The following is a 22,851-nucleotide window of genomic DNA, read 5'->3' as shown; positions in this document are numbered from 1 at the left end:
GTAATGTGCTTAATTTTCATGTCAGAAATACCTACATACTTAAAATGATCCTAATGATCCAAAAAAGCTTTTTTGGAGAATATAATTAAATATTTCTTTTTGATTTTGAGTTAAAATGTGACTTAGACATGTTCTTGACAAGTTTAGTATTGATGCATAAACAAATATTGTAAACAAAATCCAGTTTTAAATCAAACACATGCACGCTAGCTGAAAGGTAAAGCACACAGTGTTGTTATTGCACATTGTAAGCTATGAAAGGATTTTCTCGTTGCCAGCTCCTATCTGCACTGTAAATGGGCGACCTTGGAGGAACTGGAGAAGGACCCACGCATTAGCCAAAAAATCAAGCGCTTCAGAAACAAGCAAGCGCAAATGAAGCACATTTTCACAGAGGTGTGTCTGCCAAAACATGCTGCAATTTATTTGTGGTTCATTTAAAGTTATAACCAGGAAAATGCAGCAGACATACAAGGATGTAAAAACTAAGATGCATGCGGAAAATTCAAGAATTTGGGATTTTCTTTTCAAGTACCTCAACTTTAAATCAATGCTTTTGTCATAGACTTTCTACATATCTGTTACTTGCCTAAATCTTCTTAAAATGAAGTTGTGTTTCTCCTCAGCTGGATGAAGACCTGTTTAATCCAGATTATATTGAAGTTGATCGGGTTTTAGAGATTGCTATCACCACAGATACAGAAACCGGAGAGGTGAGGCACTCTTCAAATTCTCTCTTAAAAAACAAAGCTTTTATATATATACTAGTGGTGGCAAGTCTATTGATGTTTGGTTTGTCTGCATGTTAACAGGAAGTTACACACTACCTGGTGAAATGGTGCTCTTTGTCATATGAGGAGAGTACTTGGGAGCTTCAGGAAGATGTTGATCCTGTGAAAATCAGAGAGTTTGAAGAACTCAAGGAAATTCCAGAAATCAAGCATGTGGTAAGTCCTTGAATGCAAATGATTGCATAGTTCAGCTGCAGGTTTTGTCGTGCAGTCCAGAACATTTTTAGCATTTATCTCAGACTTGGCAAATAGGTGGCACTTCTCTCATCTTAATACAGGAAAGGCCTCTGCCCGAACAGTGGCAAAAACTGGAGAAGTCCAAAGAGTACAGGAATGCGAACCAGCTGCGAGAATACCAGTTAGAGGGAATGAACTGGCTCCTTTTCAACTGGTACAACAGGTGAAACAAACTCTTAATATCAGCACTTGTAGGGCCTACGAAACATCATGACCCTATTTTAAGTTATAAGGTAACTATTTAAGATACAAAATAAGGCTAACAGTAATTAATACATTGACAAAATGTTTTTCTTTCTTTTTTTTTTTTTACTTTTAAATTGATTTGTAAAATAAGAAGTACTAGGACTTTATGTAAATAATGATTAATCTATTTATTTTATTGATTAATTCATGTCACATTTAATTTGCTGAAATGACTGTCAACTTCAACATGTTAATTTAGTGTATGTATATACAATATAATGTCTTTGAATTGTCTTATCTTGTAGGATTTTTGTCTGCACATATTATAATATTTTAAATAAATGACAAAATTTGAAATACATTATTATAACAAAAATAAATTATAGCATATTATAACATATAATTTGTGTCATATATCAGCATGTAATTAACTTTATAATAATAATGTAATTAATAATAATAATAATTAACAGCTCTAGCTGACAGCAAATGCAATTATAATGACCTTAAACCTTTTTAATTAATCCCATAATGTTACCCAATAAAAATAACTATCTAAAAAAATAATATGGATAGTGATAATGATCACAGTTTCATACAACAAAAAGATGCCCAAAACCGCATCAAATCTGACATGATTAATGAACTCCTCAACTCCTGAAAATGTTTGTCTTGATGTAGGAAAAACTGTATTCTGGCTGATGAGATGGGGCTGGGGAAGACCATCCAGTCCATCACGTTTCTCTATGAGATTTTCCTCATGGGTCTGAGAGGACCCTTCCTCATCATCGCCCCGCTCTCCACCATCACCAACTGGGAGAGAGAGTTCCGCACATGGACTGAAATGAACGCCATCGTCTATCACGGCAGCCAGATCAGTCGGCAGATGATCCAGCAGTATGAGATGTACCACCGAGATGAACAGGTGGGTCAAACAGAGCGATTCATTTTGAGTTCTCAGTAGTTAGTTGAACAGAAGCACAGTATAGTTAGATTCACCAACTTAACCAAAGCACAGTTCACACATTTTTGTTTTTTTTTATACTGTTATTGCTATTTGTGTGTCTGTGTATAATGTGCTGATAATCTGTATTAAAAAATCTTCATAAAATAGATTTTTTGGGTTTTAAAATGTGATTGGATGAGTCGTATAGTTACTAAACCCATCAGAAGTCTTAATAATAGCATATTATTTCTTTTTAAGAAATTGATACTTATATACAGCAAGGATGCATTAAATTGTTCATTTATAAGACATTTATAATGTTACAAATGATTTCTGTTTCAAATAAATGCTGTTCTTTTGAACTATGCATCAAAGAATCCTAAAAAAAAAAAATCAGTTTCCACTAAGGTATTATATAACTCAATTATAACTATATATATATATATATATATATATATATATATATATATATACTAATTATAACTATATAAAGTAATTATTCAACATTGATGATAATACGAAATGTTTGCTGAGCAGCAAATCAGCATATAAGAATGATTTCTGAAGGATCATGTGAAACTGAAGACTGGAGTAAATATCCAAATAGAAAAGTTATTTTTATTATTTAACAATGTTACTGATTTAACAGTATTTTTTAATAAATGCAGCCTTGGTGAGTTCAAGAGCTTTTTTTTTTTCTTTTTTTCAGACGCATTAAAAAGTCTTACTGAACACAATCTTTTGAACAGTAGCGTAAAAAAAAAAAAACAGTAATTCACTATGTGGCATCATTTTGGTGGTGTTTTTACCCAAACTCTTGTTAATGTCTAACCTTACTTTACACCTATTTTACCACAGTGTGGTAGGCACAACTTTATAATTTTTTATCACAGTGTATACAATCAGTCTTTCTCTTGCTCCTTCAGGGAAACATTGTGTCTGGCCAGTTTAAGTTTCATGGCATCATCACTACATTTGAAATGATAATGGCTGACTGTCCAGAGCTGAAGAAGATCAACTGGCGCTGTGTAGTGATTGACGAAGCCCATCGCCTAAAAAACCGCAACTGTAAACTGCTGGAGGGACTCAAACTCATGAACCTGGTATTTTATTTTTTTTTGCTCATTTGTGGATCATGAAACATACACAGACATTTTTGTCATGAGATGTAAGCGTCATGTGTCATTTATAATATCATCTGCTCTACAAATGATTCAAAGAGTTCAGGTCTAAATGCAGAAAAGGAGAAGTGAAGCCATCTTTGAGCTAAACTTCATTGCTATCTTTATGTACACATCTCATTTATCCGCAGAGTTCTGCTTCAATGCATTTACATACGCACATCCTCTCTGGACACAGAATGAGTGATCTCATCTCTCTAACATTACATATTACTGCAGCCATGCCCAGTGTGTGCAAACTGAACTACATTTGACGCAGTGCCGCTTTATCCAACAAAATCTCTCGTGGCTAATTAGGTTTTCACAGATGCATTTTTTATATACAGTGGTTTAAATAGTATTTGGACACTTAAGCCACTTTGCAGTAGTGAATGGCATCCAGAAAGTGTATAAATGGTGTTTTCACTATATTTACATTTGTAAATAAATGCCACGTTTTGATATTTTATATCTAATGCATTTATATTTAAGTGAGACTTCAGTGTCTGAATACTTTTTTGGTCCACAGTATACAAATGTATACTTATGTTGGAGCCCAAATGGGTGAGACTGTTCAAAGTCCAGCTCAGTGTTGTTCCTCCGTCTTCATCCCGAGAGAGTCAGTATAGATATTTTAAAATGTACATACATACTTAATGTTTCTATGTGTCTTCTCTCTTGGAACATAAAGTCCTTCTCACAGGAACCCCTTTGCAGAACTCGGTTGAGGAACTCTTCAGTCTGCTTAACTTTCTTGAACCCTCACAGTTCCCTTCTGAGACCACTTTCCTGGAGGAGTTTGGAGACCTGAAGACAGAAGAGCAGGTGAGAGTTAACCCTCAAATGCTTGATATCTTTCCTTATGGACTAGATAAACATCTACACCTAGAGGATAGTAGGCAACATCCTTAGTAACATTTTGTGGTTAATGCCGATAAACTTGTGTTAATCACAGACTTTATTTTAGGCATTTAACCAAAATCCCTTTTAAAAAAAGCCTTTGGTTATGGAAAGATGGAAGTGCAAAATGCTCATTTGTTTCCAGGTTTTAGGACTCAATATTAAGCTAAATGGCCTGATTATTATTGACTGATTATGTGCCCAGCTTTAACCTGCGAGACATCAACATATCCACAGGTAAAGAAACTGCAAGCCATTCTGAAGCCCATGATGTTGAGGAGACTGAAGGATGACGTGGAGAAGAATCTGGCCCCTAAAGAGGAGACAATCATTGAGGTGGAGCTCACTAATATTCAGAAGAAATACTACCGTGCCATTCTGGAGAAAAACTTTGCCTTCCTTGCCAAGGGAGCAAACCAGCACAACATGCCCAACCTCATCAACACAATGATGGAGCTTCGCAAGTGCTGCAATCACCCATACCTCATTACAGGTGACATCTGGTGTTTAGATCGAGTGTGAATATGAAATATCTTGGTTGCAGTTCAGTAGCCACACCTCTAATATGTAGCGTTGACTTAGTCTCCCATATTCCTTCTGTCAGGTGCTGAAGAAAAGATCCTTGAGAGCTTTAAGAAAACCTACAGTTCTGATGCTGCAGATTTTCAGCTGCAGGCAATGATCCAGGCTGCTGGTAAACTAGTGCTTATTGACAAGTTGCTGCCCAAACTGCTGGCCGGAGGACATAAAGTGCTGGTGTTTTCCCAGATGGTCCGGTGTCTGGATATACTAGAGGACTACCTCATTCAGAGGCGGTGAGACAGTTGCTTAGTATTCAGTGCCATTAGTCATACTTCTATAAAAATAAAAAAATAAAAAATAAATTTCTGCTGTTTTTGAAACTGTAAGTGAATGAGGAAATATACTTCAAATGTCAACATGTAATCAAAACTAGGTTTACTTCAATTGTTGCTTTTCTTCAAGGATCCCATAGTACTGAAAAAAACACTTAAAAAAATTTAAAATTGAGAAAAGTAGTGGGGAATTTTAAAAAGTCATAGTAATTCCTTTAATGAAAATAAAATCTAGTTATTCTCATGTCCAAAATATCAGTTGTTATGATTTTTTAAAATACTTTGGAAATACTAAAAATCCATGGAAATTGATTGTGTCTTATTACAACATTAAAAAAAAAAAGTTTGGGGTCAGTGATTATTATTATTATTCTTTTTTTAAAGAAATAATTACTTTTATTCAGCAAGGATGCAATAAATTGATCAAAAGTGACAGTAAATACATTGTTACAAAAGAGTTCTATTTCAAATAAATTCTGTTCTTTTTTACTTTTTATCAAGAAAATCCTGAAAAAAAGTATCACTGTTGACACAAAAATATGAAGCAGTTTTCAGCATTGATAAAAAGAAATGTTTCTTGAGCAGCTTTGGCAACTCGGGAATAAATTACATTTTATTACATTATAAAATCATTAAAATATATTTTACAATATAAATTTTTCTTTAACTGTATTGTTGATAAAATAAATGCATCCTTGGTGAACATAATTCGTTTTTCAGAAACATCATCCCAACCCCAAACTTTTTTGTCTGTTATCAAAATATTTCAAAATGCATGGCTGAAACAGTAAACAAAATATGAGAGCTATGGTGGAGAAAGAGTGGGATTGGTAGTTTTCATGCATAAAGAATATAGATATGAAAAGGAAATGTCTTTGTATAATACTTGTAGGTATACATACGAGCGTATTGATGGGAGAGTTCGAGGGAATCTACGGCAGGCTGCCATCGATCGCTTCAGTAAGGTGGACTCTGACCGCTTCGTGTTCCTCCTCTGTACACGAGCAGGAGGTCTGGGCATCAACCTCACCGCCGCTGACACCTGTATTATATTTGACTCAGACTGGAACCCGCAGAACGACTTGCAGGTAAAGACGGAGATCTTTTATGTATCAGAATCAGTGACTCTCTCCTCCATTAGCAATTTCCATTCTATATATATATATATATATATATATACACACACACACACACAAGCTTTTCAAATATCCTTAAATAGTAAATTTGTTATGAACGTGCTTTGAATTCCACAGGCTCAAGCTCGCTGCCACCGAATCGGTCAAAGCAAAGCAGTGAAAGTATATCGCCTTATTACACGAAACTCCTATGAGAGGGAGATGTTTGACAAGGCCAGTCTGAAACTGGGATTGGACAAGGCTGTTCTGCAGGACATCAACCGCAAGGGCAGTCTCAATGGGGTGAGGGATCCACAACTTTTAACTTTATCATGTAGTGATGAATTGAGAAATTGTATCTGCCAAAAGTGGAATAGCATATCCAAGACTTGTTGGTCTTAAAGGCATAGTTCACCCCAAAAGACAAACTCTGTCATCGTTTACTCGCCTATATGCCAATCCAAACCTGTGAAGTATAAAAGATTTAAAAAAAAAAGGATTAGGACAGTATTGTCTCATCACTTTGACTGCCTCTTTCAGGTTCAGCAGCTGTCTAAGCTGGAGGTGGAAGATCTTCTCAGGAAGGGAGCGTACGGTGCGCTTATGGATGAGGAAGATGAAGGCTCTAAATTTTGCGAAGAGGATATTGATCAGATCCTGCAGCGACGCACACAGACCATCACAATCCAGTCTGAGGGGAAGGGATCAACTTTTGCCAAGGTACACATCTCGACATACACTACCATTAATGTTTGAGACCTATAAGATTTTTTTTTTATGTTTTTGAAAGTAGTGTCTGAGGCTTACCAAGGCGGAATGAATTTGATCAAAAATACAGTAAAAACTGTAATGTTGTGTAATATTACTACAAGTACTGTTTTCTATTTGAATGTATTTTAAAGTGTAATTTATTCCTGTGAAGCAAAGCTGAATTTCCAGTCTTCAGTGTCACGTGATCCTTCGGAAATCATTCTAACATGCTGATTTGCTGCTCATGAAACATTTCTTGTTATTACCAATGCTGAAAACAGTTGTGCTGCTTCATTTTTTGTGGAAACAGTGATACATTTGACCAGGATTCTTCAATGAATAAGAAGTTTGAAATGAAAGTCTTCAAATTGTTAATCATCACTTTTGATCACTAATACATCCTTGCTAAATAAAAGTATTAAATTCTTTCAAAATCAATTTTTACTGACATCAAACCTTTGTGTCCATTTGAGATTTGCAAAAAACAATTGCAAATGTTTTTTTTTTTCTGTTCAAATTTTTGTGTTCAGTGCTGTTTGTCATAAATATGGCAGATGAGTGGAAAAAGCTGAATAAGCGTTACATATATCAGTATAACACAGGCTCTGATGTGTGATCTCTAACTTGATAAGGTGTTCATAATCCTTTATTATTTGCCAATTCCAGGCTAGCTTTGTGTCTTCAGGGAACCGAACAGATATCTCTCTGGATGATCCAAACTTCTGGCAGAAGTGGGCCAAAATTGCTGAACTGGAAATTGACTCCAAGGCAGAAAAGGTAAAAATCTTACGATTAAGTTTAAAAGCCAAAGCTTTGCATATATGAGCTCCCTGTGACTCAGGTAGTGTAATGCAAGAGAATCAACTCATAGACTAGAGAGAGAGAATAGTGGTCATAGAGTCGAAGCAGATGGGTTGCTTTAATGTGTGATTTTGAATGTGCGTGTTTTAGTCGGTTTGCATATTGGTGACATTTAAGGAATAAAATATTGTGAAGGCAACACTTTCTGACGAGTGTCTGTGTCTTCCAGGAGAGTCTGGTGATCGACACCCCTCGCGTAAGGAAGCAGACTCGTCACTATAACTCGTTTGAGGATGATGAACTGATGGAGTTCTCTGAACTGGACAGTGACTCAGAGGAACGACCCTGTCGCACCAGACGTCTCAGCGATCGCAACAGACGCTACCTCCGAGCGGAGTGCTTCAGAGTGGAGAAAAATCTTCTAATTTTCGGGTCAGTGCTTGATTTGCTTTCAGCTGCCCGCTCATTCCTTCTGGGTTACCTTCTGTTGCCCTCCAACAGGCTGTTAATAAAGTGACTATTTTTAAACAAGACAAAACTAAAGGAATTCATCTAAGACTGTTTTCTGCCATTACATGTGCAGATCAATCTGAACGTATAAAAATTAGAGCCATTAATTAGACCATATGCAGGTTAAACATCTCAGACTGATGAAATGTTTGCTGTGTGTACAGGTGGGGTCGCTGGAAGGATATTCTCAATCATGGGCGTTTTAAATGGCACCTGACGGAGCGAGACATGGAGGTGCTGTGCAGGGCACTTCTGGTCTACTGTGTTCGCCATTATAAGGGAGACGACAAAATTAAGAGCTTCATTTGGGATCTGATCACACCCACTAAAGACGGACACAATCAAGCACTACAAAACCACTCAGGTTATTAATCTTTTTTTTTTTTTTTTTTTTTAGCAATTCATTCATTCTTTTTGAGATGACTTTATTCAGGATCTGTTGACATTTAAATAAAATGGTAAATGAGTCAGTTAATCAGTAACCATGCTTCATGCTTGTGTAGGTCTCCAGATTTTTAAACAATAAAATGATTAATTACGATCAATTGAAGTTCATCATAAGCATCCCTAGTTCTTATTTATTTGTCTATTTAAATAGAATTCAATGACTGCTTTTCGCATAATTGTTGCAGAATGACTAGACATATGTAATAAAATGCATTTTACCTGTCCAGGTCTGTCTGCTCCTGTCCCTCGGGGTCGTAAAGGCAAGAAGCTGAAGAACCAGTTGAGTCCACCTGAGCTGAAGAATGCAGACTGGCTGGTCCACTGTAACCCAGAGGTTGTGCTTCAGGATGACAGCTACAAGAAACACCTCAAACAACACTGCAACAAGTAAGACTTGTGGATATTGTGTAACATGAGTATGCATTTAAAATGTAGCAAAAGTACATTTCACACCATGATCATATTACATAAATAGTAAGTACTTTAATCAGGGAGCATAGTTACAATTTTCATGCACCCTGTCAGTCATGAAATTATATTTGTCATTATTTAATTTCAATATAATGAGATGTATGTGTTCTGATAACATCATGAATACGGGTTTTAATTGTGTGATCATCATGTATCTTGTCATAAACAGGGTGCTACTGAGGGTGCGGATGCTGTATTATCTGAAGGTCGAAGTGCTGGGGGAGGCTGCTAATCAGGCTCTTGAAGGGATCCCAGCCAGGTACTAGATGGCACATAGTCTCTTTTAACCCCATTCATACCTCATTAATTCCATATCAAACGGTTGTCATTGTAGAGTGGCTTAATATGCACGCATCTGTGTGTTTTCTGCAGTAAACTGGAGGTAACCCTGCCTGATATTGACTACATTGAGATCCCTACAATATGGTGGGATGCTGAAGCGGATAAATCGCTGCTTATTGGAGTTCACAAACATGGTGAGACATCAAAGAATGGGTGCAACCGTTACACCCAGTTTTATGATGCTTATGCAATATAGCAAGGGAAATCTGTGCAGGCACATACATAAATCATTTTTTACTTTTTTAGCAGAGATGTGATGCATTTGAATGCAATTACAGTATCTTTTTATATGATTTAGATGGTCACATGGTTCATATTGACTTCCTCTTGCTTTCACCATGTGCGTTGACTACTCTTTGTGTCCCATGCAGGGTATGAGCGGTATAACGCAATGCGTGCAGACCCTGCTCTGTGTTTCCTGGAGCGAGTGGGTATGCCTGATGTCACTGCGTTGACGGTAGAGCAAAGTGGACCAGAAACTGCTTCAGATGCACCTGATAGGTAATATGCTTTTAAATGAGCAGCAGAGATATAACAGGTGCCTCTTGGCTCTTACAACCATAAACAAGCTTCTTATTTTGCAGTATCAGCAGGAGTGATGAAATCAAAGAGGAGAACGATATTAAGTCTGAGGAATTAGAAGAGAAAGTAGAGATCAAGGTAATAATAGGAAGTCAAAGGAATGTGAAGTCAGATGACTTTTGCTAAGTGTCTTAACCAAATGCTTGGACTGTTCATTTAAGTAAAGTTTTCTTTTACACAGGAGGAACCCATGTCAGAGGAAACAGGAAAAAATGATAATACAGTGACAGGTACTGAAACCTTCCTAATCTGTTTACTTATTTACCAGTACTGTTGAAACAGAATTGTTTAATTGCTTGTAAATACTGTTTAGAGATGGTCACAATAGATTTTAATCATGCAAAGTTATTTGAGGAGATGATGTCATGCTTGTTTTTAATAAATTCTAAATCATAGTTAATAATAAAATGTAAAAAACAATATACCGTTTAGTCCAGTTTCCTTTGACATTAAAAAGTATATATATATAGCATAAAAATACAGATGGCTGGAAAATTTTCTCAATTTATCCAGCATTGGCAGGTATGACAAAAGTCAATGTAGCACCCTGCATACAATTATTTTTTTTTTTTTACAACATATCCTACTTTGTAATGTCAAAGGAAACTGGACTAGACGGTATATATATATATATTTTTACATTTTATTATTAACTATGATTTAGAATCATAACTTTCAAAAATATTTTTTTCACCTGCATACTAATGTTCAAGTTTAGAGAACTCTGCACTGTGTACCCATATTTATAGCCTAGAAATATGGGTACACAGTGCAGAGTTCTCTAAACTTGAACTTTAGTATGCAGGTGAAATTTTTTTTTTTGAAAGTTGTGATATTGCTCTCTATTGCATTGGCATCCTTGTAAATATGATACAAATCCAAAATGAATATAATATAATAAACCTTAATATAAACTTTAGGTTTGGTCTAAAGTAGCATTTCTTTTGAAGGGGGATTTATAGGATCTCTAGCAGCAGACCTTGTTGCAGAAGTGATGGAGCAGGGACGGATACAGTGGCCAGCAGGCTCAGCTCTTACAGCACGTCTGCGACGCCTCATTACTGCCTATCAGCGTTATACACGCCGTGAGCCGCTTCGTCACGATTTCCTCTTACACGAGGGAATTGCACCTGTGGCTTGGCAAATAGGAGAGTTTAGGCACTGCACTACTGAGCCTGATCCGCTCTTTTTGGAGTGGCAACGAAGGTGAGTAATGTGATAGTGGTTTTATTGTTTACAGTTTGCTTTTTTTCAAATATGCAAATGGAAACCAGCTCATTTGAGAAAAATTGTAGTACTCTCACTGCCTTGAAGTCATGTTGAAATCATAATAAACACTAAGCATTAAGAGGATGAAGAACGTCAACAAAGTGAATAAAAAATTAGAGCAGCATGATAAAAAAAGACAAAAGCAACAGCTAAAAACTAAATAGAATTATTGACTAGCATAAAATCCCTGAGGACTGTATAAACATTGAAACGTTGCAGGTCATGGTGAACATTGGAATAATATTATTATGATTCTGCATTTGGTAAGAGATTAATAATGTGTGCTGAAAAAGCAGTTAATGAATTTTTTGAGGAAAGTTGAATTTTTTTGAGTAAACTTGTCTCCTTTGACACAGGTGGACACGTCGAGAGCAGGCTGACTTCTATCGCACAGTGTCCTCGTTTGGAGTAGTGTACGACCCAGAGAAGAAGACCTTTGACTGGAGCCAGTTCCGTGCCCTTGCTCGGTTAGAGAGGAAGACGGACGAAAGCTTAGAGAGATATTTCCACAGCTTTGTTTCAATGTGTCGAACTGCATGTAGACTGCCACCCAGAAAAGATGAAGGTAAAATGGATATTTGGGTTGATAGTTTGGTGAAGCTAATAATAATAGAAGCTTATCTGTCATAATGTGTACACAACTTATTGTCTCATGTAGGTAATGTGGATACATCACTGTTTGTGGAGCCCATTACAGAGGAGCGAGCTGCCCGAACATTGTATCGTATTGAGCTTTTGAGAAAGGTCCGTGAGCAAGTATTGCGCCACCTGCTCCTGGGGGCACGACTACAGCTTTGTCGCCCTAGTCTGTACTTGCCTGTCTGGTGGGAGTGTGGCAAACATGACCGTGATCTTCTCATTGGGGTTGCAAAGCATGGCTTGAGTCGAACAGACTTCTACATCCTCAATGACCCCCAATTATCCTTCCTGGAGGCCCACCGGAACTATGTTCATAAAGAAAACCACAGATATCCTGTCCCAGGCTTGCCCCACCACCATTGCTGCTTGTATGATGCCAACCTTGGGCATTGTCAGTCCCCACAACCTCCAGAGTATCACCCCACACCTTCACACCACACACCAACACAACTTGTCCATACTCATGGGCATCACCAGCCCACAGAAGTGGTGGCATCAGAGTCTGAAAGTCCACTAGGGATAGGAACAGGAAACAGGGAAGGATTTTTGGATTGCCCTCCATTGGATGACTCTCTGGAGTTGGGGTCTTTACAACATGAAGGCTTGACATCAGACACACTACATATCAAGTCTGGTAAAGAGGCCTTCAATGGATTCCCGTTCAATTCTGCAACTGGTGGGCAGAATATGCTAAATTCGTACGGGGTCCAAGGGGAGCTAAATGGGTCTCAAGGAGACATGGCAGACTCCATAGCTGGGAAACTTCGCAGCGATGTTCTGGTGGGAGAGCAAGGGTCTTCGGAGGAGACTGGCTTAATGGCTCCTTCTGTGGAGCTAGATGAACTTCAAACTCCATGGGAAAGCTCGGACCATGCTGAAGCCTCTGACATGTTCAACGAGACTGATCCCATCTTGGGAGCGCAAACTTTGGAACCCAGCTTTCTCGATGCTCCTCAACCAGAAGATGGACGTGAGGGTGATGAAACGCTCACCGACTGTTTGAGTATGCCTAGTTCGGACTCGCAAAGCAACCCTGTTGAACCACTGGCACCGAGCTTCATGTTGTTCAAAGACCTTAATGTTGGAGAGACTTCTGTGGATCAGACAGATCTATCAGCCAGTCTTCCAGAATATGTTTCACCACCACCACCTCTTGGACTCACGGATGTGAGTCTTGACCAGACAGATCCCATTAGTGAGGAGCAAGAGGACAAGCTTAGTGATTCCAACATCACACATGGTGTTCCCAGTCCAGAAGAAGGCTTTCAAGATCTTTCCCCAGACAGTCCAAAGACAATGGATACTCAAGATGAGATGCCTTCAATAGCGTCTCCAAGAGAAAATTGTCTCGAGGAATCCCAGAAAAGGGACTACAAGGTGCCATTTGAAGATTCCATTGGGGATTTGAAAGATCCTTGTGAAGTGGCCTTGGATGAACCTTACAAAAAGCCTCTAACTGAGCCACAAAAAGTGCCTTTAGAGGAGTCTTACGATTTGACTTGTGACGAGACCCTGCAGGAACCTTGTGAAGGGTTTCAGCAAGACACAGCGGATCAACAGTTGGTGGAAGAACCCTGCAAAGAACCATCAGAGCCAATAGAAGAGTGCAATCTAACTAACACTACTCTTTCAACAGATTACCCTATGCCGCCTTCACTCTCATCATCTCCTACTACCTTACCTGACACCTCTGAATCCCTGGGCCTTGAAGGAGTCCCAAAACAAGAGCTCCTAATGGATCCAGTGGTGTCAGATGTGAAGCCTGAGCCAGATAGCACTACACAGACCCCTCACCTTGAGCAGACTGAGGTTTTGGAAGAAAAGGACAAGATAAATGATGAAGGTGCAAAGGCACCAGGTACTGTGGCTATAGACTTTAGCTTTCTACCTTTTATGTTTTGTTTCTGATTCCGTTAGTTGTATGTAGTAGTTCCAGGTCTATTGAGTTTCTTTATATTTCACCACATTCTTTACAAAACTAGTAATGGCAGCTGAAGCTGTTTACCCTTCTGGAGAAAAAACACTTTAAATCAGTCTGAGATGGTTTGCTGGCCAAGTTGGTGTTTAGCTTGTTGGACAGTTGTTTTCCAAGCCTGACCTCTTGATAAGTGTCCGAAAACTAGCAAAACTTGATCAGCTTACACAACAAGTTTAGTGACAAACCTATTTTAGAAGAAAAAGACGATATAAGCGGAATAACTCGAAACTGAATTATTGATAATTATTGATGTTTTGGCCGCATTACCACCTTTAGTGTACATTAAATAATTTAACGGTTTGTCACCACTTTTTTCTAATTGTTGGCAAACTTTAGTCAGATTTGCTTGATGGAACCACTTAATATTTTTTAGTATAATAAAACTTACAAATTACATTCTGATAAAGGATTGTTTCTCACTATGTTCATAAAAGCCAATGGAAAACATAAGGAAGAAAGAGTTTAAAGAACTGTTTTAGTCTCTTTCTCTCCCAGCATGCTTTGAATAATAATTCTTGTAATTTTTTTTTCTTTGCATTTTTAGCATTATTGGGAGATGTTGATGGACCACGCTTTGCATTACCCATGTGTGAAATGGCAGACAGTGTCCATGAAATAAGGGAACCAACCATTGCTCAGCTTCTACAAGAGAAAGCTCTCTTCTCCTTCTCAGAATGGCCTAAGGTACTACATTTTGTATATTCTGCTCAAAATGTGAAAGTCTTCTCTTAAAATAAAATAAGTAAGGCTGGTGTCAGCACACCACTAGATATGTCCCAGTCACTTGTTTCTGCAGTTAGACCCACTTCATACCCTGTTTTGTCTTTTTGCTCCCTACAGGACAGAGTGATTATCAACCGTATTGACAGTATCTGCCATACTATCTTAAAGGGGAAGTGGCCTTCCTCTAGTCAACAGTATGAGTCTCCCACTTCATTGGCTAACACCTGTGTGCCCAGCAGTGCCCACCAGAGGGCAGGATTTCTGTCTACCAGAATGCCTATTTCTCAGAGCCTTAACTTTAACCTCTCACACACAGTACCCCACTTAGCAAAGGTAGGTGTAAGATCACATCATCAGGCAGGAGGTTTTTCAAGGTGTCTGCAAATCCTTATTCCAAAAATATCTGGAAATAAATTATATGAATGGAAAAACCTGGAACTATCAGGGAATTTTCAAAGTGGGATTTTGAAGCCTGAAAGTCATGGAAATTAATGAAGTGTCTAAATTGTGCTTCCTTTGACGAAAATGATTGCAATTGATTGTTATAATCCTTCTCACAAATGTAAATATCAATAAATAGCTAATAAATATTGCATTTTTGTTGCCCAGCATTTAATATCATGCAAACAGTTAAACTGATCAACGCTGTAGTTTTGGTAAAACTATGCTATTTACTTACTTAATATGAATTTTCCATCTTTGGTTTGTTGCAAAATTGGTTGAAAAACTTTTTAGATTTAATTAACTGAAACAGGAAGATATTCTAGTTTTATTGAATTGATTTGTAACTCTTGTCCCAACAGGAGCGGTTAGTGGCCCCATCATTTCTCCCTGAGCTCAAACGTCCAAGACGGGGTTTTGAATTTGAGGCAGAAGTCCTTGCCAAACCTAGCCATCTTGGAGAAAAGATCCAGGTTGTGCCTCATCGTGCTAACGCTCTCCTCCTTAATGGCTGGCAGGATGCAGCTATTGACCTCTCCAAGCCAACAGAGCTAACAGTTGGTGGAGACAGTGGGCCAGTTGGTCAGATGAGCCACACTGTCCAGTCAGCACCCCATAAAATAACTGGGATAGGCTCCATACAAGGCTCACTGGGATTGGATATGGCTGGCATTTTGCAGGCTGGCCTGATTCACCCAGTCACAGGGCAAATTGTCAACGGCAGTCTTCGTCGTGATGATTCAATGTTGAGACGGAGGAGAGGCCGAAGAAGAAATATTGAGACTCCTGATCTCAGCTTTATAAAGGGACGAAGTGTGAACTTGCCTGAACAGCAGGTTTGTGGAAACGCATATCAATGAAGTGGATACAATAGGACATCCAAAAATGAAAATGGCACCATGCCATTCTAGAATTGTACTAATTTTTTTTTTTCCTTTTTTTTTTTTGAGACATAAAAGGAGATGCTTGGCAAATCTACTCTTCTTTTCTGTACAAAGAAAGCTTATGATGATTTATCCCGCCAAGCTAAAAGTAAAAAAAAAAAAAAACCATCAAACATTAAAGTCTTCATTAATAGTATAATAGTATACTTTTTTTGATTTTACTTTTTTGGAGAACTTTTTTGAAACTAACTTGATGTTTTTAAAAAGATTTACCAGGAAATTATTTAAAATATTAATAAGATCTCATATAGCTAGTCTCTTTTGTGATGTTGAAAGAAGCTTATTTTGAAAGCTTTTATTTCAAATTTGGATCTTGCCACGAAAATAACCTTTGATCATGATGCTGATATGGCACTAAAATAAATAAATGAATTAATCAAATCTATAAATAAATCAGTGTAACTGGCAAGTATTTTGTTTATCTTTGTATATTCCACAGAGCGGGTCAGAGAGTATCAGCCACCCTGTTGTGTCCTCCACATCCTCCCAGTCAGAAGGCCCTCCAGCCACCCCGACTACACTTCCTACTCCGCCTCCAGCACCCTCTCCAGCTCCTCCTCCGGCCTCAGAGGCCATGAATGTGAGCTTGGACAGGGAAACAGCCAATAAAGGCCTAATGGAATGGCTTAGACAAAACCCCAACTACAACATGGAGCTTTCTGTTTTTCCAGTAAGTTAGAAACAGAACTTAGTTTTAATTTATTAGAATAAAAAATAATAATATTTTGGTGACATTTTCGTTTAAGTATTATAAACATCTATGAAGTTCCTATTAAAAAGTTAATGATCCTATTTTTGTCTTACATTTTAAATTCCCTGTTTTACTTGAAAGTAGGTCACATTACTACTAAAACAGATGTATATGTGAATGCAATTTTTATGTTGACATTAATAGATTTATGTTTTTATTTGTGTGTACTTTTAAGGTGCTTTTAAAAAAGTAACACTTTTTTGTTTAATCTAGAAGGATACTGAATGATCCTAAATGTAAATGTTTGTTGTATACAGCTTACATTAGCCTTTAAATAATATAATTGATATTTAATAGATTACTATAACCGAAGTCTTTCTTAGTCTCAGAATGCAAGCATGTTGCACAGTTTCTTGGAGCGTCCGAAGCAGAGAAGGCATCGCTGCAAAGACCCAACTAAGCTCGATGTCAACTCACTAACTGGGGAGGAGAGAGTCCCAGTAGTGCACAGAAATACAGGCCGCAGGGTAACAAAAACATGCATAGATACTTATATATACAGTACTTTTTTGTTTGTTTGTTTCATTTCATTTTAATGCCACAATTCTTCTGGTTGCAGCTTGGAGGCGCTATGGCTCCAGCCATTAAAGAGCTCTCCCGATGGCTGGATGCAAATGCAGAATACTATGTGGCTCCTGATTGGGCAGATGTGGTGAAGCACTCTGTGAGTCATATATATTCTGTTTAGAAAGTGGCTGCAAGAGGAGCAGAGATTGTTCCAGTGAAGCCACTTGTGAATATGTAGTAAACTGAACATAAGCTAATTGTCAAGGTTCATCATCTAAATGTTGACTAAAATTTATTGGCTCAGAGTGGAAGAAATACGGAAATGTAATAAGATCACAATCTTGCTTAATTCCTTGAGTTGGTGACCCTCTTTATAATTTGATTTGGACAGAAAGAAAGCATTTGCTAAATAATTAGCAATTAAAATTTTACTTCAACTATTTTGTACAGTTCTGTGTGAAAGGTATCTACATAAAAATCCCCCATAGGATGTATATAATAGTCTATACTATAGTTTCTAATATTCAATTGTATATTAATTTATTATTAGGGTAGGTAGGGTAAGTCTGAATTTGTTTATATTTGTTTGTTAATATACTTTTTTATAATTTAAAATGTATAATTGTTTCACTGAAATCCATTCCACTGGAAACAGAATCCATAATTTCAGTGAGTTGTGATAATTAATGATTTTGAATGAAATCACTATATATATCATATGTGTGCACATTTGTACTGCAATTAACCAGTCAGAAAAAAAATAATTTCAGAGAGTTGTGAAATAATTGATGATTTTGAATAAAACTACTTTACACTTTATGCCATATATATGTGCCATTTTTATCGTATACATTAATAATATAGTCTTTGAATTTCTAGATGCTGAATGAAAATGTTCCTTGTAAACCAACACTAAGTTTTCCTATCCCACTATCCCAGGGTTTTCTACCGGAGGGCAAATTCACACGCATCCTCTCTGGACCAGTGTGTCGGGATCCCGGTCCACATAGGAGAGGCAGGCGACCCCGCAGCGAGATGCCCAAAGCCCCCGAGCTCCCCGCTGGCATGGGTCCGCTCTTCATGAACGGTGGGTTCATTGGCAGCATGGATCTGGTTAGCTTATCCAATCTCCGCAATGTCCCTGGCATCCCGCTAACCGGTATCATGGGCTTTCCTCACGGTTTCGCCACTGCCGTACCGTCAGGAGATGATGCCAAGAATGGACTCAGCATGCTGCCCATGATGCTCCACGGCATGGCGGCCGTGCAGCCATCCATGTACAGCGCTCACATGAGTGGAATGATGAATCAAACACTGTCCACTGCAACTGCATCCTCCACTACAGCAAGCGTGACTTTTACGAACTCCGTAACCTCAACGTCCAAGCCGGCGGATGGTTTGGATTCTGCGCCTCAGCATGATAACGCAAGCTCTCCGATGAACATGGAGAATGGGAATAGGGAGGATGTAAAGCAAGGGGAAGAGAAGAAAGTGTCTGCTTCAGTGTCTACAGCTGCCTCCACTAGCAGTAGTAGTAGCAGCATCACAAGCACCGGCAGCCATTTGACCTTTAACCCTTTTCTAATCCCAGGAATGTCACATAGTCTGTTGTATCCTCATATGTTCTTGCCACCGGGCAGTATAATGGCGCTGCCCTCCATGACCGCAGCAGACAGCACGGGCAGCCCCAAGAGGAAGAGGAAGAAGGTTAGGGAGGAAGGACCAGAGGAGGGAAGCAGCAATATTGGTGTGCATATAGATGGTGTGGATACGAAGGAGTTTAAAGACGAACAAACACCCAAACAAAAGAGCCAAGAGGGCGGAATGGAAGAAGGCAGACCTGATGTAGATTTAGCTCAGGTCAAAGATCCTTCTGAGGATAGAAGTACTGAGGAAAAGGACAAAAACGAGATGGGAGAGGAACATGAGCCAAGTGCTCAAGGCTTGTGTGACAGTGAAGTCTAGAATGCATCCTCACGTTTGGGCTGCAGTACTTTTGTGTGTGTCGTGTCGGTAAAAGTTTGTGTATAGGACTTTGATTATCACCGTATTGTTTATAGATCTGCCCTTGTAATTTCACTGACATCTACTCTTCCTTCTGGGTGTGTGACACTTGAAGCATGCAAACACTCGAAGGTATTGAATCCTGAAAAAGGGACAACATCATCATTGGTGTTGGCGTGTTTCTTTTTGCATAATGGGAACGGATACTCAGACGTTTCTGTCTATTGACAGAGAACGCTCTTAGTGACCCCAGCGTTTTTTCCCCTTCGATAAGTTGTAATTCACTAGCATCTTTCACAGATTCTCAGAAAGCAGTAGGATGTTGGAATTGTGACAAAAAACAGACGGCAGTCTCACTTCATAATCATGTTTCAGATCACGCTCTTATAGTTGCATAAGACCTAGATTCATGTTTTGAAACATTTCTCAGAGTAATGTAAAGAAAACACTCGTCCCATTGGTAGATTACCAGCAGAGCTGCATCTGATACAGTCTCGATGGACCACAGTATTTTGTTCTTAGTTGCTTGCTGCTATGTATTCATTTTAGTGAAGATTTTAACCTAAATCTTTTACAAAGCTATAGGTGGCATGAGTGCAACATGGTGAGTGCAATGGAAACTCAAAAAGAGCAAGGCTTGAAATTGATGGCAAAGAACAATCCTGAGATTGATTTATCTTTTGTTTTGTGTGTCATATTGTTTATGTCGTTTCCACATGTTGGCTTTGATAAAATGCCCCCGTTGGGATACTACTAATCATTTATAGAGATGGCTATATATACTTAGAGGTGCTGCATGTTCAAGGGTGAAGGTTTAGTGCCGTAGATGAGACTCTGGTCTGAATGGTATTGGTACACAGGCTTATAAAATAAGTCTGATTCAAAACAGGTGGTAGAACATTGCGAGAACTGTGTATTTTTTTTTAATTTTATTTTTTTTTGTGAATTTAAAGGGATAATTCACCCCCAAATTAAAATTCTGTCATCATTTCGCCCTTATGTCATTCAAACCTGTATTAATTTCTTCTGTGGAGCACAAAAGCAGCATGCTCCCGTTAAGAAGTGGCTGTCTAGCTTCATAAATGGCCATGAAACTACTCCATACGACTAATTTTCTCATGCAAAATAATTCGTTTGGGCTACTGTTATAGTATGTTTTTATCTTTTTTAAAGTTTGATAACCCCTGGTCATTGTGCATTTGTTATGTGGGGAAGAGCAGCATAAACATTCTTCAAAACATATCCTTTCGTGTTCCGCTGAAGAAAAGCAAGTCATACAAGTTTGGAACAACATGAGGGTGAGTAAATTATGCCAGAGAGTTAAGTTGTGGGTGAAATATTCCTTCACCCAATACAAGACAAAAATATATTTTGAAATTTTTTTTTTTTTTTTGCCTTCACTAAAGCCCTTTGGTTGATGGGGTTGACAGAAAGATGTCAGGCTGTCTCGTTCTCCTCATGGGTTACATTGCTCTTATTTTCTATGGTGTATTTGAAAATACTGTAGAGTAAGACATGTTAATCTATCTAGCTGTATATTGCCGTTACTATTGTTTACAAGCACACAATGTTATTTTTTTTTCCTTGCCAGTATGTCTCATATTGGGAGGGTGTTTAAAAAAATCAGCACTAGTGTTTCTTTTATTTGAAATACTGTACACCAGTTGATAACCAGAGATAATTGAACTTTTCTCCCCCAGTCTCAACAGGGTCTCTCTCTTGTGGGAGTATTCATTTTTCACCTTTTCATTTTTCATGTTTGTTTTTTTTTTTCGGATGTGAAAACATTTTTGCACAGTCTTTTTGGTGAATGTTTACCTGTAATTGTGTTCCGTCTTGTTTGTTTATGTGTGTTCGTGTGGACGCATGCGCACGCTTGCACATGTCACTTCCTGTACATTTTGACCTATGTAAACCTGTACTGTATATTTCTTGTCTAAACAAAAAAAATAGATCATGTTCACCTTCAAAAAACATGCTGTTGTTGCCTTGTCACACTAGTTGTGACACCATGATGTAATTTATTTTGCTCTTATTTCTCTTTTTACTTTGCCAAATTCACCAAATAGGACATTTCCCCTTTCTCATCACATCTATTTTATTGTGTTCACTTTGCAATGCCTTATTTAGCGGTTTATATGTGGATGTTTGTTACATCTTTATGTTGGAAAATATATATCAAAGTACTTGTGTACAGTGTCAACGTTTTGGGAAGCAGTCTCAGTCATACTAGTTAAAATCTAGTTGTACAGATACTGGCCTTGTGGATTTTTTTGTGTAAAACTTCCAATCATAAAACCTTTGAAATAACACAATCAGTTCACTTTCCTCTCTCAACTCATTCAAAGCAGTATTGCAAAGCACAAAGTCCTCTTGACTTTCAAAAATGTCTCGTTGTTAGTCTGAAAGCTTACCTCAGATCTTTCTCTAGTGTCCCTACATTGCTTTCTGAGTAACATCTGGTGAACAAAAACCCACAGACCTCGTCTAGTCATCTGGATGATTATGCTATTCTTGCTTTTGACATTTTGATAAGTTCATAACTCCATTAAAGGCCTTCAGCATTTCAGGAGAATCACAGCCAGTATATGTACACCTGGAGAGTTCAGACTGTTAGACTGAGAATGCTGCGTTGCTGGTTGTAAGTGTATTGATTTTATAAATGTACTGTTTGTTGGAAATGTACAGTTTGAAAACACAACGATGTTGTTGGAAACTTAAAAACACTCCAGTTTAATTCAATTTGAATCAAGTTATTGAATAGAAAGTCTCCCTGGCGCAATATCTGGGCCCATTTGAAGATCAGTGAATATATATATTCAATTCTGTGTCCTAGTAACACTCCTTTTATCTTTCTGCCTAGCTTTGGTTGTTCATCCAAAATACTGATCAATTTAAAATTCTACCTGTATTTATTGTTTTACTGTCTCAGCATTGTCTCCCTTTGTAACTGCAAACATGTACATAAACTTGCTGTCTCCAGGTTTTGGATGTTTTCCTATATGGGATGTCTACACTGATCTATTTTACTTTCCATAAAAGCTGAACTGTTCTGAAAACCATAATGTTGACTCAATTTGTGTGTATAAATACATCTCTGGATAGTTGCTCACAGATACTCTTGAAAGCAAAAAAGCCTTCCCATTGGCCCCTGCTTCCTTTTTTTTTTTTTTTTTTTTTTATTGTTTTGGATTGATCAAAGGGAGATGATTGTAGTAGCTTTGCATAGTGCATTTCCGATGGGAAATGAGAATTGGGAAATTTGTGGTACCATGTGCCAGTGTCATTCTGATCAGACTCTGTCAGCATTCAATATGTCATTGTCAGTGTTTGCATGTCAGGACCTTCTAAAAGACCCAGTCACAACGTCTGAGGCAGAAAAAACATCCCATACTTACTTAAAAGTGAATGCAAGTCATGCTACTATGGAGTGTTTCTTATAACCGCTGCTTAGCCAGACAGAATAAAAGCAGAACTGTGCTTGCGCTTGCGTCACTGTTGAG

At 38.0% G+C, this 22,851-nt stretch overlaps 1 protein-coding gene across 4 annotated transcripts in view; it reads left to right on the top strand.

The window, feature by feature from the left end:
• LOC109099853 (chromodomain-helicase-DNA-binding protein 6-like) overlaps positions 1-22,409 on the top strand; it is a 37,074-nt gene extending 14,665 nt beyond the window's left edge. For all 4 annotated transcript variants that reach the window (XM_042758918.1, XM_042758915.1, XM_042758917.1 and 1 more), the window contains 31 exons: positions 279-396; positions 627-713; positions 813-947; positions 1,070-1,191; positions 1,896-2,139; positions 3,087-3,263; positions 4,002-4,145; positions 4,458-4,713; positions 4,825-5,035; positions 5,967-6,162; positions 6,328-6,492; positions 6,730-6,909; positions 7,606-7,716; positions 7,970-8,172; positions 8,415-8,614; positions 8,925-9,084; positions 9,338-9,427; positions 9,541-9,644; positions 9,882-10,011; positions 10,095-10,170; positions 10,274-10,322; positions 11,043-11,298; positions 11,718-11,926; positions 12,020-13,858; positions 14,523-14,662; positions 14,819-15,034; positions 15,505-15,978; positions 16,526-16,756; positions 17,161-17,304; positions 17,397-17,501; positions 18,284-22,409. In XM_042758918.1, coding sequence (XP_042614852.1) covers positions 279-396; positions 627-713; positions 813-947; positions 1,070-1,191; positions 1,896-2,139; positions 3,087-3,263; positions 4,002-4,145; positions 4,458-4,713; positions 4,825-5,035; positions 5,967-6,162; positions 6,328-6,492; positions 6,730-6,909; positions 7,606-7,716; positions 7,970-8,172; positions 8,415-8,614; positions 8,925-9,084; positions 9,338-9,427; positions 9,541-9,644; positions 9,882-10,011; positions 10,095-10,170; positions 10,274-10,322; positions 11,043-11,298; positions 11,718-11,926; positions 12,020-13,858; positions 14,523-14,662; positions 14,819-15,034; positions 15,505-15,978; positions 16,526-16,756; positions 17,161-17,304; positions 17,397-17,501; positions 18,284-19,309 — 7,798 coding nt within the window. In that variant the 3' untranslated portion in view covers positions 19,310-22,409. The remainder of the gene's footprint in view (positions 1-278; positions 397-626; positions 714-812; positions 948-1,069; positions 1,192-1,895; positions 2,140-3,086; positions 3,264-4,001; positions 4,146-4,457; positions 4,714-4,824; positions 5,036-5,966; positions 6,163-6,327; positions 6,493-6,729; positions 6,910-7,605; positions 7,717-7,969; positions 8,173-8,414; positions 8,615-8,924; positions 9,085-9,337; positions 9,428-9,540; positions 9,645-9,881; positions 10,012-10,094; positions 10,171-10,273; positions 10,323-11,042; positions 11,299-11,717; positions 11,927-12,019; positions 13,859-14,522; positions 14,663-14,818; positions 15,035-15,504; positions 15,979-16,525; positions 16,757-17,160; positions 17,305-17,396; positions 17,502-18,283) is intronic.
• Positions 22,410-22,851: the final 442 nt, after the last annotated feature.

The sequence above is a fragment of the Cyprinus carpio genome, chromosome A6, assembly GCF_018340385.1.
Source record: "Cyprinus carpio isolate SPL01 chromosome A6, ASM1834038v1, whole genome shotgun sequence".
In the NCBI taxonomy this organism is placed as follows: Eukaryota; Metazoa; Chordata; class Actinopteri; order Cypriniformes; family Cyprinidae; genus Cyprinus; species Cyprinus carpio.
This window is presented reverse-complemented; position numbering and strand designations above follow the sequence as displayed.